This window comes from Ranitomeya variabilis, chromosome 1, assembly GCF_051348905.1.
Source record: "Ranitomeya variabilis isolate aRanVar5 chromosome 1, aRanVar5.hap1, whole genome shotgun sequence".
Taxonomy (NCBI): Eukaryota; Metazoa; Chordata; class Amphibia; order Anura; family Dendrobatidae; genus Ranitomeya; species Ranitomeya variabilis.
This window is the reverse complement of record NC_135232.1, coordinates 519,297,849-519,313,106: the sequence shown is the minus strand read 5'-3', so window position 1 is coordinate 519,313,106 and position 15,258 is coordinate 519,297,849. Positions and strand designations below refer to the sequence as shown.

At 44.1% G+C, this 15,258-nt stretch overlaps 1 protein-coding gene across 2 annotated transcripts in view; it reads left to right on the top strand.

Moving 5' to 3' along the window:
* The first annotated feature begins 6,108 nt into the window (after positions 1-6,108).
* Positions 6,109-15,258, top strand: part of SPMAP2 (sperm microtubule associated protein 2) — a 307,731-nt gene continuing 298,581 nt past the window's right edge. For both annotated transcript variants that reach the window (XM_077281087.1, XM_077281095.1), the window contains exon 1: positions 6,109-6,228. In XM_077281087.1, coding sequence (XP_077137202.1) covers positions 6,224-6,228 — 5 coding nt within the window. In that variant the 5' untranslated portion in view covers positions 6,109-6,223. The remainder of the gene's footprint in view (positions 6,229-15,258) is intronic.

Below are 15,258 nucleotides of genomic sequence, written 5' to 3'. Positions count from 1 at the left end.
GGCGTCTGGCGGACTCAAGATAAATTAGATTTTTGTGGTCAGTCAATACCACCACCTGATGTCTAGCCCCCTCAAGCCAATGACGCCACTCCTCAAAAGCCCACTTCATGGCCAAAAGCTCCCGATTCCCAACATCATAATTCCGCTCGGCGGGCGAAAATTTACGCGAGAAAAAGGCACAAGGTCTCATCACGGAACAATCGGAACTTCTCTGCGACAAAACTGCCCCAGCTCCGATTTCAGAAGCGTCGACCTCAACCTGAAAAGGAAGAGCAACATCAGGCTGACGAAACACAGGGGCGGAAGAAAAGCGGCGCTTAAGCTCCCGAAAGGCCTCCACAGCAGCAGGGGACCAATCAGCAACATCAGCACCCTTCTTAGTCAAATCAGTCAATGGTTTAACAACATCAGAAAAACCAGCAATAAATCGACGATAAAAGTTAGCAAAGCCCAAAAATTTCTGAAGACTCTTAAGAGAAGAGGGTTGCGTCCAATCACAAATAGCCTGAACCTTGACAGGATCCATCTCGATGGAAGAGGGGGAAAAAATATATCCCAAAAAGGAAATCTTTTGTACCCCAAAAACGCACTTAGAACCCTTCACACACAAGGAATTAGACCGCAAAACCTGAAAAACCCTCCTGACCTGCTGGACATGAGAGTCCCAGTCATCCGAAAAAATCAAAATATCATCCAGATACACAATCATAAATTTATCCAAATAATCACGGAAAATGTCATGCATAAAGGACTGAAAGACTGAAGGGGCATTTGAAAGACCAAAAGGCATCACCAAATACTCAAAGTGGCCCTCGGGCGTATTAAATGCGGTCTTCCACTCATCCCCCTGCTTAATTCGCACCAAATTATACGCCCCACGGAGATCTATCTTAGAGAACCACTTGGCCCCCTTTATGCGAGCAAACAAATCAGTCAGCAGTGGCAACGGATATTGATATTTAACCGTGATTTTATTCAAAAGCCGATAATCAATACACGGTCTTAAAGAGCCATCTTTCTTAGCCACAAAGAAAAAACCGGCTCCTAAGGGAGATGACGAAGGACGAATATGTCCCTTTTCCAAGGACTCCTTTATATATTCTCGCATAGCAGCATGTTCAGGCACAGACAGATTAAATAAACGACCCTTAGGGTATTTACTACCCGGAATCAAATCTATGGCACAATCGCACTCCCGGTGCGGAGGTAATGAACCAAGCTTAGGTTCTTCAAAAACGTCACGATATTCAGTCAAGAATTCAGGAATCTCAGAGGGAATAGATGATGAAATGGAAACCACAGGTACGTCCCCATGCGTCCCTTTACATCCCCAGCTTAACACAGACATAGCTTTCCAGTCAAGGACTGGGTTATGAGATTGCAGCCATGGCAATCCAAGCACCAACACATCATGTAGGTTATACAGCACAAGAAAGCGAATAATCTCCTGATGATCCGGATTAATCCGCATAGTTACTTGTGTCCAGTATTGTGGTTTATTACTAGCCAATGGGGTGGAGTCAATCCCCTTCAGGGGTATAGGAGTTTCAAGAGGCTCCAAATCATACCCACAGCGTTTGGCAAAGGACCAATCCATAAGACTCAAAGCGGCGCCAGAGTCGACATAGGCATCCGCGGTAATAGATGATAAAGAACAAATCAGGGTCACAGATAGAATAAACTTAGACTGTAAAGTGCCAATTGAAACAGACTTATCAAGCTTCTTAGTACGCTTAGAGCATGCTGATATAACATGAGTTGGATCACCGCAATAGAAGCACAACCCATTTTTTCGTCTTAAATTCTGCCGTTCACTTCTGGACAGAATTCTATCACATTGCATATTCTCTGGCGTCTTCTCAGTAGACACCGCCAAATGGTGCACAGGTTTGCGCTCCCGCAGACGCCTATCGATCTGGATAGCCATTGTCATGGACTCATTCAGACCCGCAGGCACAGGGAACCCCACCATAACATCCTTAATGGCATCAGAGAGACCCTCTCTGAAATTCGCCGCCAGGGCGCACTCATTCCACTGAGTAAGCACAGCCCATTTACGGAATTTCTGGCAGTATATTTCAGCTTCGTCTTGCCCCTGAGATAGGGACATCAAGGCCTTTTCCGCCTGAAGCTCTAACTGAGGTTCCTCATAAAGCAACCCCAAGGCCAGAAAAAACGCATCCACATTGAGCAACGCAGGATCCCCTGGAGCCAATGCAAAAGCCCAATCCTGAGGGTCGCCCCGGAGCAAGGAAATCACAATCCTGACCTGCTGAGCAGGATCTCCAGCAGAGCGAGATTTCAGGGACAAAAACAACTTGCAATTATTTTTGAAATTTTGAAAGCAAGATCTATTCCCCGAGAAAAATTCAGGCAAAGGAATTCTAGGTTCAGATATAGGAACATGAACAACAAAATCTTGTAAATTTTGAACTTTCGTGGTGAGATTATTCAAACCTGCAGCTAAACTCTGAATATCCATTTTAAACAGGTGAACACAGAGCCATTCCAGGATTAGAAGGAGAGAGAGAGAGAGAAAGGCTGCAATATAGGCAGGCTTGCAAGAGATTCAATTACAAGCACACTCAGAACTGAAGGGAAGGGAAAAAAAAAAAAAAAAAAAAAATCTTCAGCAGACTACTCTTTTCTCTCCTTTCTCTGTCAATTAATTTAACCCTTTCTGGCCGGTCAAACTGTTATGGTTCTCAATGGCAAGAGAACATAGCCCAGCAAACATAAGTACTAGCTCTTGGAAGGATGGAAACTAAACTGACCATGAACTAAACCTGCCGCACAACTAACAGTAGCCGGGTAGCGTTGCCTACGTTTTTTTATCCCTAGACGCCCAGCGCCGGCCGGAGGACTAACTAATCCTGGCAGAGGAAAATATAGTCCTGGCTCACCTCTAGAGAAATTTCCCCGATAGGCAGACAGAGGCCCCCACATATATTGGCGGTGATTTTAGATGAAATGACAAACGTAGTATGAAAATAGGTTTAGCAAAATTGAGGTCCGCTTACTAGATAGCAGGAAGACAGAAAGGGCACTTTCATGGTCAGCTGAAAACCCTATCAAAATACCATCCTGAAATTACTTTAAGACTCTAGTATTAACTCATAACATCAGAGTGGCAATTTCAGATCACAAGAGCTTTCCAGACACAGAAACGAAACTACAGCTGTGAACTGGAACAAAATGCAAAAACAAACGAGGACTAAAGTCCAACTTAGCTGGGAGTTGTCTAGCAGCAGGAACATGCACAGAAAGGCTTCTGATTACAATGTTGACCGGCATGGAAGTGACAGAGGAGCAAGGTTAAATAGCGACTCCCACATCCTGATGGAAACAGGTGAACAGAGGGGATGATGCACACCAGTTCAATTCCACCAGTGGCCACCGGGGGAGCCCAAAATCCAATTTCACAACAGGCATGGCCCAGCTTCCAATCCGAGCACCAGGTAAATTAACCCCGGACCAGCTAGATAAAATCTAGCCGACGCCAATGAGCGCATAGTGGACAAAAGCGGAATTACCACTGTCTGTCGGACGACCTGGTCTGAACAGCGTCCGACATGACAGCTTAGTTCTGCTCCTCGATGTCTCCAATAAGCTCATTTAATTCCCATATCTATGTAGTAACCTTGGTTCCATTCTCATGTCTATGTAGACAGCTTACATCTGTTGCAGTATCTATGTAGGTAATAAGCTTGGTTCTGCTCCCATATCTATGCAGCAAGTTCCGTTCTGTTAGCATTTCTAAGTACCAGCCTGTTTTTAAAGCCTGTTAAGTCTGCTGCTTTAAAGGTATGTGCACACGTCAGGATTTCTTGCAGAAATTTCCTGAAGAAAACCGGAAATTTTCTGCAAGAAATCCGCATTTTTTATTGCGTTTTTTCCCCGTTTTTTTCGCGGTTTTTTTAGCATTTTGCAAGCTAAATTAGCTTGCAGAATGCTAAAGTTTTCCAAGCGATCTGTAGCATCGCTTGGAAAACTGACTGACAGGTTGGACACACTTGTCAAACATAGTGTTTGACAAGTGTGATCAACTTTTTACTATAGATGCTGCCTATGCAGCATCAATAGTAAAAGATAGAATGTTTTAAAATAATAAAAAAAATAAAAAAAATGGTTATACTCACCTGCAGACAGCCGATCTCCTCAGCGGCGTCCGTTCCTATAGATGGTGTGTGTGTGCAGGACCTTCGATGACGTCGCGGTCACGTGAGCGGTCACATGAGCGGTCATGCGACCAATCACAAGGCCGCGATGTCATCGCAGGTCCTTCACCACACCATCTATAGGAATGGAAGCGGCAGCATGCACCTGAGAGGCGGGAAGACTGCGGGGGCCATCGAAGGTGAGTATATGACTATTTTTTATTTTAATTATTTTTTTTTACCAATTATATGGTGCCCAGTCCGTGGAGGAGAGTCTCCTCTCCTCCACCCTGGGTACCAACCGCACATAATCTGCTTACTTCCCGCATGGTGTGCACAGCCCCGTGCGGGAAGTAAGCAGATCAATGCACTCCTAGGTGTGCGGAATCCCCGCAATTCCGCAAATTTAATGAACATGTTGCTTTTTTTACCGCGATGCGATTTTTTCGCGGAAAAAAATGCAACATTTGCACAAAAAATGCGGAATACCCTGAAAATAATGGGAGGCATATGTTAGCGTTTTTTTTCACGTTTTTTTCGCGTTTTTATCACGTTTTTATAGCGAAAAAATGCAAAAAAACCCGCGAAAAATACTGAACGTGTGCACATGGCCTAATGCAGCGGCTAGAGATAAGCAGGCCACAGCAACTCAAGGGCCACTGCCTTGTGTTTGCCCCCCAGGCTGAAAAGTGCCAGACAACCACTGCCTATTATACTATTTCTACTCGGTGGAAATTGATGCCACTTTAGTGGTGTGTGACAATAATTTTTTGAAATGTGGACTGTCCAAGCTGGGTCTCCATCTGGTGGGTTGCCTGTGGGCTCACAGACAGGCAGGCTGGCACTTTCAGTCAACTAAATGTGTTACTTTCCTTACATTTTTCTACTAATAGTACTGTATGAAACTGATGTTTGTGCCATCTGAGTGTGGCTAGAAAAAAAAATTGGAAGTGTTGCATGAGGTATCAGCGCTCCCAGCTAGGAAGGCTTACATGGCTACTTGAACCACCAGGTTCTCATTGAAACTTAAATTCAAAAGCTGTAAATGCTGACCCAGACCCTGATACCTCAAGCATGGCTCATGGCTGACTGCTTGTGTGTCATTGTAAAAGGTTTTACTGTGGGTCAATTGATCAGTCAACCACATGTGTCACTTTCCTTACATTTTTCTACCAATAGTACTGTATTAAACTGGTGGTTGTGCCATGTGAGTGTGGCTGGAAAAAAACATTTGGAGGTGTTGCATGAGGTATCGGGATCTCAGCAAAGAAGGCTTACACCACTCCCTTAACCATCAGGTCCTCAATTCCAAGCTGTAAATGCTGGCCCAGATCCTGATACCCCATGCATGGCCCATGGCTGACTGCTGCTGTGCCATTTCAAATTTCTACTGTGGGTCAATTGATGAAACATTTCATGGTGTTTACCCCTAATTTTAGCTGTTTGGGAAGCTGTCACCCCTTAAAATCTTGTTTACATTTGGTTTGGCCTATGGGCAAGGGGGTAGCAAAATAAAGTATACAGAAATTACAGCAGGGGATCACAACTGAGTCTCAAAGAAAGAATACTTTGCAATCCCCTGCTGTAATGTATGTATGCTTTTTTTTTGTCCCACCTGCACAGAAGATGTGGTATGATCAGACCATGTCCCTGCATGGTAAGAAACAGCCATTACACAGTACACAGCACAGGAACATTTTATTTAAACATATCCAATTGTGGAATTTATTATTATTCCAAGATGTATTGATTAAAATCAACTTTGTTCATGGGAAAACCGCTTTAATATATGTGCACATTATGTAAAGTCAAATCCTGCACACATTAATTTGCACTTCTTCAGCACTGTGGAAAATGGAAATGATTTACAATCTGCTAGTAATATAAACGTGAGGAAATACAAAGTAGAGGAGGCCATTCTCAGATATCACCTATTCCTCACATGACTCTTGTTCATGCCACATGACATTCTTTGATTCTCCTGGAAACCAGAGCATGCTGAGTCTCCCAGCAACACAGACAGCAGAGAGAGGGCCGGGACATGACACAGAGCCCAGCACGGATGCATGAGGTAAGTCTGGGTTTACGTGTATTTCAGAAATCATTTTATTGGATGCGATATGGCTGCCACTGCACCACACACTGTCATGGACTACTCAGCTGAAGGCTCAGAGAGATAAGGACGCCACTGCACAAACACCAATATTATGTCTTTCTGTCTCAGACAGCTGAGCAAACAAACTAGCATATGCTGAGAAATCGGAAGGCGAAAATAATTATCACCTAGTAAAGTAATTACCTTATAATACATTAGGTTATAATAATATAAGCATAGATGTAACAGCGGAACCAAATTGATTAACTCTTTCAGGACCAAGACATTTTTTTTCTTCCCTTTGTTCCAAGAGCCATAACTTTTTTGTCTTTCCATTGACATAATCATATAAGGGCTTGTTTTAGTTGTAGTTTTGAATGACACTATTTATTTTATGATATAACGTACTGGAAAATGGGGAAAAATTCCATGTGGACAATGATGACGTGATACCAAACCTGTAAGGTTTTCTTAATACACATTTTAGTGGTTAAATAAATTCTGAAACTTGTTAAAAGAAAAATGAGTGTCTCGCCATTGTCTGGACCTGTGTAAGGGCTTGTTGCATTTTGGGGCACATAGAATATTTTGCACTATGTAACTAATGCAATAATATTAACTCCTTTCCGACTTTGTCAGTAATACTACATCCACATGCTCTGGGCCTTATTGATGCTGGACAGATTAATACGTCCAGGCGATCGTATGCGTACACGATCGCCGCCAGGTGTCAACTGATTTTAACAGCTGACACCCGGCACTAAGTGCCAGAAGCGGTCCCGCACCGCTCACGTTACTTTAACCCCCTAAATGTTACGATTGAACTCGCGGCGTGATGCGGGATCTCAATCATTGCCATGGTGACCCGAAGTTGTCATGACGACATCCAGGGTCACCAGAGCTAGTAAAGTTGCAAGATTATGTGCAGTGCGTGATCAGAAAGTTTATCTGTCAGTGCACCGCTGACAGTTTGCATAGTATGGGGATGCTGCTGCATCCTCCTGCTATACAAGCGATCAGCCTGCAAAAAATGATAGCCCCTTAGTGAGACAAAGTAAAAAAAGTTAAAAAAAGTTAACTTTTTTAAGTAATTTTAAAAATATAAAAAAAAAATAATAATAGTAATAATAATAATAATTAAAATCAAACGATATTGTACCCATAAATAAATATCTGGATGAAAAATAATACACTGCTCAAAAAAATAAAGGGAGCACTTACACAACAGAATATAACTCCAAGTAAATCAAACTGTCCACTTAGGAAGCAACACTGTTTGACAATCAATTTCACATGCTGTTGTGCAAATGGAATAGAAAACATATGGAAATTATTGGCAATTATCAAGATATACTCAATAAAGGAGTGGTTCTGTAGGTGGGGACCACAGACCACATCTCAGTATGCTTTCTGGCTGATGTTTTGGTCACCTTTGAATGACTGTTGTGCTTTTACACCCGTGGTAACATGAGATGGACTCTACAACCCACACAAGTGGCTCAGGTAGTGCAGTTCATCCAGGATGGCACATCAATGCCAGCTGTGGCAAGGTTTGCTGTGTCTGTCAGCGTAGTGTGTTGTGAATTCTGTTTGTGGGCTCCCTCTGGTGGCTACTGGTGGTACTGGTTGACTTCTGTCTTCTATCTCCAGTGCACCTGTTCCCATCAGGAAATGGGAGTTTCCTATATAGTCTGGCTTTTCACTCATTTACTTGCCGGCTATCAATGTTACCAGAGCTCCTCTGTTACTTGCTACCTGCTCCAAGTCTGCTGAGTCAGATAAGTTTGATCATTTGTACCTTTTGTCCAGCGTGCATTTATATGAATCTTGCTGCTGGAAGCTCTAGTGTACTGAAATGGCCACTCCGGTGTCATGAGTTGATACCGGAGTTTAAAGTCATTTCAGGATGGTATTTTGTAGGGTTTTGAGTTGACCGCGAAGTCCACTTTTGTATTTTCTGCTATCTAGTTAGTGGGCCTCTCTTTGCTGAACCTGTATTCATACTGCGTATGTGTTTTCTTCTTAACTAACCGTCATTATATGTTGGGGGCTACTATTACTTTGGGGTTTTCTCTGGAGGCAAGCCAGGTCTGTGTTTCCTCTATTAGGGGTAGCTAGATCTCCGGCTGGTGCGAGACGTCTAGGGATAAAACGCAGGTACGTTCCCCGGCCACTGGTAGTTGTGCGTTAGGTTCAGCATCGCGGTCAGCTTAGATTCCATCTTCCTAGAGCTAGTCCTGTTTTTGCCCATGTCCCTGCCATTGGGAATCATGACAGTATAGCCAGCCAGATGTGTTAAGTATTGGCTGAAGAAGGAGAGAAAAGAAGTCTCTGACACCTTTTTTTTTTTTTTTTTTTTTACTCTGAAGTCTGTTTAGCCATAATTGCAGTCTGCTTCTTTCCCCTCCTCTTAATCCCTGAATGGCTCAGATCTCAGCTGCTGAGAAATGGATATCCAGAGTTTAGCTTCAAATCTGAATAATCTTGCTTCTAAGGTTCAAAATATACAAGATTTCGTCATACATGCTCCTATGTCTGAACCTAAAATTCCTATACCAGAGTTTTTTTCTGGAGATAGATCTCGTTTTTTGAATTTTAAGCACAATTGTAAATTGTATCTTTCTCTGAGACCTCACTCCGCTGGAAACCCTGCTCAGCAGGTTAAGATTGTTATTTTCTTGCTGCGGGGTGACCCCCAGAATTGGGCATTTGCATTGGCGCCAGGGGATCCTGCGCTGCTCAATGTGGATGCGTTTTTTCTGGCGCTGGGGTTGCTCTATGAGGAACCGAATTTGGAGATTCAAGCTGAAAAGGCCTTGATAGCCCTCTCTCAAGGGCATGATGAAGCTGAAATATATTGTCAAAAGTTTCGTAAATGGTCTGTGCTTACTCAGTGGAATGAGTGCGCCCTGGTGGCGAATTTCAGAGAGGGTCTCTCTGACGCCGTTAAAGATGTCATGGTGGGGTTTCCTATGCCCACAGGTCTGAATGAGTCCATGACAATGGCTATTCAGATTGACCGGCGTTTGCGGGAGCGCAAACCTGTGCACCATTTGGCGGTGTCTTCTGAGCAGGCACCGGAGAATATGCAATGTGATAGAATTCTGTCCAGAAGTGAACGGCAGAATTATAGGCGTAAAAATGGGTTGTGTTTCTATTGTGGCGATTCTGCTCATGTTATATCAGCATGCTCTAAACACACTAAAAGGGTTGATAAGTCTTTTGCAGTTAGCAACTTGCAGTCTAAGTTTCTTTTGTCTGTAACTTTGATTTGTTCCTTATCATCTATTAATGTGAATGCCTATGTGGACTCTGGCGCCGCCCTGAGTCTTATGGATTGGTCCTTTGCCAGGCGCTGTGGGTTTAGTCTAGAGTCTCTGGAAGTCCCTATTCCTTTGAAGGGTATCGACTCCACACCATTGGCTAGGAATAAGCCTCAATACTGGACACAAGTGACTATGTGTATGACTCCAGACCATCAGGAGGTGATTCGATTCCTTGTGTTGCATAATTTGCATGATGTCTTAGTGCTTGGATTGCCATGGTTACAAACTCACAACCCAGTTCTTGACTGGAAAACAATGTCTGTATTAAGCTGGGGATGTCAGGGGGTTCATGGGGGAGTACCTTTGGTTTCCATTGCTTCATCTACTCCCTCTGAGGTTCCGGCATTTTTGTCTGACTATTGTGATGTTTTTGAGGAGCCTAAACTTAGTTCGCTCCCTCCTCACAGGGATTGCGATTGTGCTATAGATTTGATTCCTGGCAGCAAATTTCCTAAAGGTCGTTTGTTCAATCTGTCTGTGCCAGAGCATGCTGCTATGCGAGAGTATATTAAGGAGTCCTTGGAAAAGGGACATATTCGTCCATCCTCATCCCCTTTAGGAGCAGGTTTTTTTTTCGTGGGTAAAAAAGATGGTTCCCTGAGGCCTTGTATTGATTATCGGCTGTTGAATAAGATTACAGTCAAATATCAGTATCCTTTGCCACTGTTGACTGATTTGTTTGCTCGTATTAAGGGGGCAAGGTGGTTCTCTAAGATTGACCTTCGGGGTGCGTATAATTTGGTGCGGATTAAGCAGGGAGATGAGTGGAAAACTGTATTTAATACGCCCGAGGGCCATTTTGAGTATCTGGTAATGCCTTTTGGTCTTTCTAATGCCCCTTCAGTCTTTCAGTCCTTTATGCACAATATTTTCCGTGAATATCTGGATAAATTTATGATTGTGTATCTGGATGATATTTTGATTTTTTCCGATGACTGGGAGTCGCATGTTCAACAGGTCAGGAAGGTTTTTCAGGTTTTGCGGGCCAATTCTTTGTTTGTAAAGGGTTCAAAGTGTATTTTTGGGGTTCAGAAGATCTCTTTTTTGGGGTATATTTTTTCCCCTTCTTCTATTGAGATGGATCCTGTCAAGGTTCGGGCTATTTGTGATTGGACGCAACCGACTTCCCTTAAGAGCCTTCAGAAATTCTTGGGCTTTGCTAATTTCTATCGTCAATTTATAACTGGTTTTTCAAGTGTCGTTAAGCCTCTAACGGATTTGACTAAGAAGGGTGCTGATGTTTCCAATTGGTCCTCGGCGGCTGTGGAGGCCTTTCGGGAGCTTAAGCACCGCTTTTCTTCTGCTCCTGTGTTGCGCCGACCTGATGTTTCACTTCCTTTTCAGGTCGAAGTTGATGCTTCAGAGATCGGAGCGGGGGCGGTTTTGTCGCAGAGAAGTTCCGATTGCTCGGTGATGAGACCATGTGCGTTCTTTTCTCGAAAATTTTCGCCCGCCGAGCGAAATTATGATGTTGGTAATCGGGAACTCTTGGCTATGAAGTGGGCCTTTGAGGAGTGGCGTCATTGGCTTGAGGGTGCTAGGCATCAGGTGGTGGTCTTGACTGATCACAAGAATCTGATTTACCTTGAGTCAGCCAGGCGTCTGAATCCTAGACAGGCGCGCTGGTCGTTGTTTTTCTCCCGGTTTAATTTTGTGGTCTCATATCTACCAGGTTCAAAAAATGTGAAGGCAGATGCCCTTTCTAGGAGTTTTGAGCCTGACTCCCCTGGTGATTCTGAGCCTACGGGTATCCTTAAGGATGGGGTGATATTGTCTGCTGTCTCTCCAGACTTGCGACGTGCTTTGCAGGAGTTTCAAGTGGATAGGCCTGATCGTTGTCCGCCTGGGAGACTGTTTGTTCCAGATGAGTGGACCAGTAGAGTCATCTTGGAAGTTCATTCTTCTGTGTTGGCAGGCCACCCTGGAATCTTTGGTACCAGAGATTTGGTGGCCAGGTCCTTCTGGTGGCCTTCCCTGTCTCGGGATGTGCGTACTTTTGTACAGTCTTGTGATGTTTGTGCTCGGGCCAAGCCTTGTTGTTCTCGGGCTAGTGGATTGTTGTTGCCCTTGCCTATTCCGAAGAGGCCTTGGACGCACATCTCTATGGACTTTATTTCGGATCTCCCGGTTTCTCAGAAAATGACCGTCATCTGGGTGGTGTGTGACCGTTTTTCTAAAATGGTTCATTTGGTACCCTTGCCCAAGTTGCCTTCTTCATCGGAGTTGGTTCCTCTATTTTTTCAGAATGTGGTTCATCTACATGGTATCCCGGAAAACATCGTTTCTGACAGGGGATCCCAATTTGTGTCTAGATTTTGGCGGGCGTTCTGTGCCAGGATGGGCATTGATTTGTCTTTTTCGTCTGCTTTTCATCCTCAGACGAATGGCCAGACAGAGCGAACTAATCAGACCTTGGAGACTTATTTGAGGTGTTTTGTGTCTGCTGATCAGGATGACTGGGTCGCCTTTTTGCCGTTGGCGGAGTTTGCCCTTAATAATCGGGCTAGTTCTGCCACTCTGGTTTCTCCTTTCTTCTGCAATTCGGGGTTTCACCCTCGTTTTTCATCTGGTCAGGTGGAATCTTCGGATTGTCCTGGAGTGGACACTATGGTGGATAGATTGCACCAGATTTGGAGTCATGTGGTGGACAACTTGAAGTTGTCCCAGGAGAAGACTCAGCAGTTTGCTAATCGTCATCGTCGTGCTGGTAATCGTCTTCGCGTTGGGGACTTGGTGTGGTTATCTTCTCGTTTTGTCCCTATGAAGGTCTCTTCTCCTAAGTTTAAACCTCGGTTCATAGGTCCTTATAAGATTTTGGAGATTCTTAATCCTGTATCGTTTCGTTTGGACCTACCAGCATCTTTCACTATTCATAATGTCTTCCATCGGTCTTTGTTGCGGAGGTACGAGATACCAGTTGTTCCTTCTGTTGAGCCTCCTGCTCCTGTGCTGGTGCAGGGTGAATTGGAGTATGTTGTGGAGAAGATTTTGGACTCTCGCATTTCCAGATGGAGACTTCAATATTTGGTCAAATGGAAGGGATACGGTCAGGAGGATAATTCTTGGGTGACTGCCTCTGATGTTCATGCCTCTGATTTGGTTCGCGCCTTTCATAGGGCTCGTCCAGATCGCCCTGGTGGTTCTCATGAGGGTTCGGTGCCCCCTCCTCAAGGGGGGGGGTACTGTTGTGAATTCTGTTTGTGGGCTCCCTCTGGTGGCTACTGGTGGTACTGGTTGACTTCTGTCTTCTATCTCCAGTGCACCTGTTCCCATCAGGAAATGGGAGTTTCCTATATAGTCTGGCTTTTCACTCATTTACTTGCCGGCTATCAATGTTACCAGAGCTCCTCTGTTACTTGCTACCTGCTCCAAGTCTGCTGAGTCAGATAAGTTTGATCATTTGTACCTTTTGTCCAGCGTGCATTTATATGAATCTTGCTGCTGGAAGCTCTAGTGTACTGAAATGGCCACTCCGGTGTCATGAGTTGATACCGGAGTTTAAAGTCATTTCAGGATGGTATTTTGTAGGGTTTTGAGTTGACCGCGAAGTCCACTTTTGTATTTTCTGCTATCTAGTTAGTGGGCCTCTCTTTGCTGAACCTGTATTCATACTGCGTATGTGTTTTCTTCTTAACTAACCGTCATTATATGTTGGGGACTACTATTACTTTGGGGTTTTCTCTGGAGGCAAGCCAGGTCTGTGTTTCCTCTATTAGGGGTAGCTAGATCTTTGGCTGGTGCGAGACGTCTAGGGATAAAACGCAGGTACGTTCCCCGGCCACTGGTAGTTGTGCGTTAGGTTCAGCATCGCGGTCAGCTTAGATTCCATCTTCCTAGAGCTAGTCCTGTTTTTGCCCATGTCCCTGCCATTGGGAATCATGACAGTAGTGTCCAGAGGCTGGAGGCACTACCAGGAGACAGGCCAGTACATCAGGAGATGTGGAGGAGGCTGTAGGAGGGCAACAATTTAGCAGCACAACCGCTACCTCAGCCTTTGTGCAAGGAGGAAAAGGAGGAGCACTACCAAAACACTGCAAAATGACCTCCATGATGGTTAGAAATCGACTCTATGAAGATGGTCTGAGTGCCTGACGTCCACAGATGGGGGTTGTGCTCACAGCCCAACACCGTGCAGGATGGTTGGCATTTGCCACAGAACACCAGGATTGGCAAATTCACCAGTGGTGCCCTGTGCTCTACACAGATGAAAGCAGGTTCACACTGAGCACATGTGACAGAAGTGACAGAGTCTGGAGATGCTGTGCAGAGTGATCTGCTGCCTGCAACATCCTTCAGCATGCCCGGTTTGGCAGTGGGCCAGTAATGGTGTGGGTTGGCATTTCTTTGGAGGGCCGCACAGCCCCCCATGTGCTTGCCAGAGGTAGCCTGACTGCCATTAGGTACCGAGATGAGATCCTCAGACCCCTTGTGAGCCCATATGCTGGTGCGGTTGGCCGTGGATTCCTCCTAATGCAGGACAATGCCAGACCTCATGTGGTTGGAGTGTGTCAGCAGTTCCTGCAAGATGAAGGCATTGAAGCTGTGGACTGGCTCGCCCATTCCCCAAACCTGAATCCGAATGAACACATCTGGGACATCATGTCTCGCACCATCCACCAATGTCACATTGCACCACAGACTGTCTAGGAGTTGGTGGATGCTTTAGTTCAGGTCTGGGAAGAGATCCATTCGCCGCCTCATCAGGAGCATTCCCAGGCATCGTAGGGAAGTCATACAGGCACGTGGAGGCCAATCACACTACTGAGCATCATTTCCTTGTCTTGAGGCATTTCCACTGAAGTTGGATCAGCCTGTAACTTCATTTTCCACTTTGATTTTGAGCATCATTCCAACTCCAGACCTCCGTGGGATATTGGTTTTGATTTACGCTGATCATTTTTAGGTTTTCTTGTTCTCAACACATTACACTATGTAATGAATAAAGGTTTACAACTGGAAAATTACATTCAGTGCTATCTAGGATGTGGGATTTTAGTGTTCCCTTTATATAGCAGTGTATATAAACTATAAAAGTACACATATTTGGTATCTCCTTTAGTGAACACTATAAGAAATAAATAAAAAAACAGGCAAAAAACTATGCTTTATCATCGTACCGCCGAACAAAAAGAGGAATAAAATGAGATGAAAAAGAATATAAACATGGTACCGCTGAAAACATCAACTTGTCCCACAAAAAACAAGCAGCCATTCATCTCCATCAGTGGTAAATAAAAAAAGTTATAGCTCTCCGAATAAAGCGATAGAAAAATAATTATTTTTAATTTATAAAATAGTTTTTATTAGGTAAAAGTGCCAAACAAACTATATAAATGAGGTATCGTATACTACTGACCCAAAGAATAAAACTGCCTTATCAATTTTACCTCACGCAGAATGACATAAGCTCCTCCCCCCAAAAAAATCCTGAATTGCTGGTATTTGTTAATTCTGCCTCCCAAAAATCAGAATAGAAAGCGATCCAAAATTGTCATGTCTGAAAATGGTACCAATAAAAACGTCAACTTGCGCAAAAAAGAAACCCTCCCAAGACTCTGTCGGCCTAAATGTGGAAAAATTATAGCTCTCAAAATATGATGCAAAAAACTAGTTTTTGCAATAAAAAGCGTCTTTTAGTCTGTGACAACAGCAAAACACAAAAATCCAATATAAATCTGAT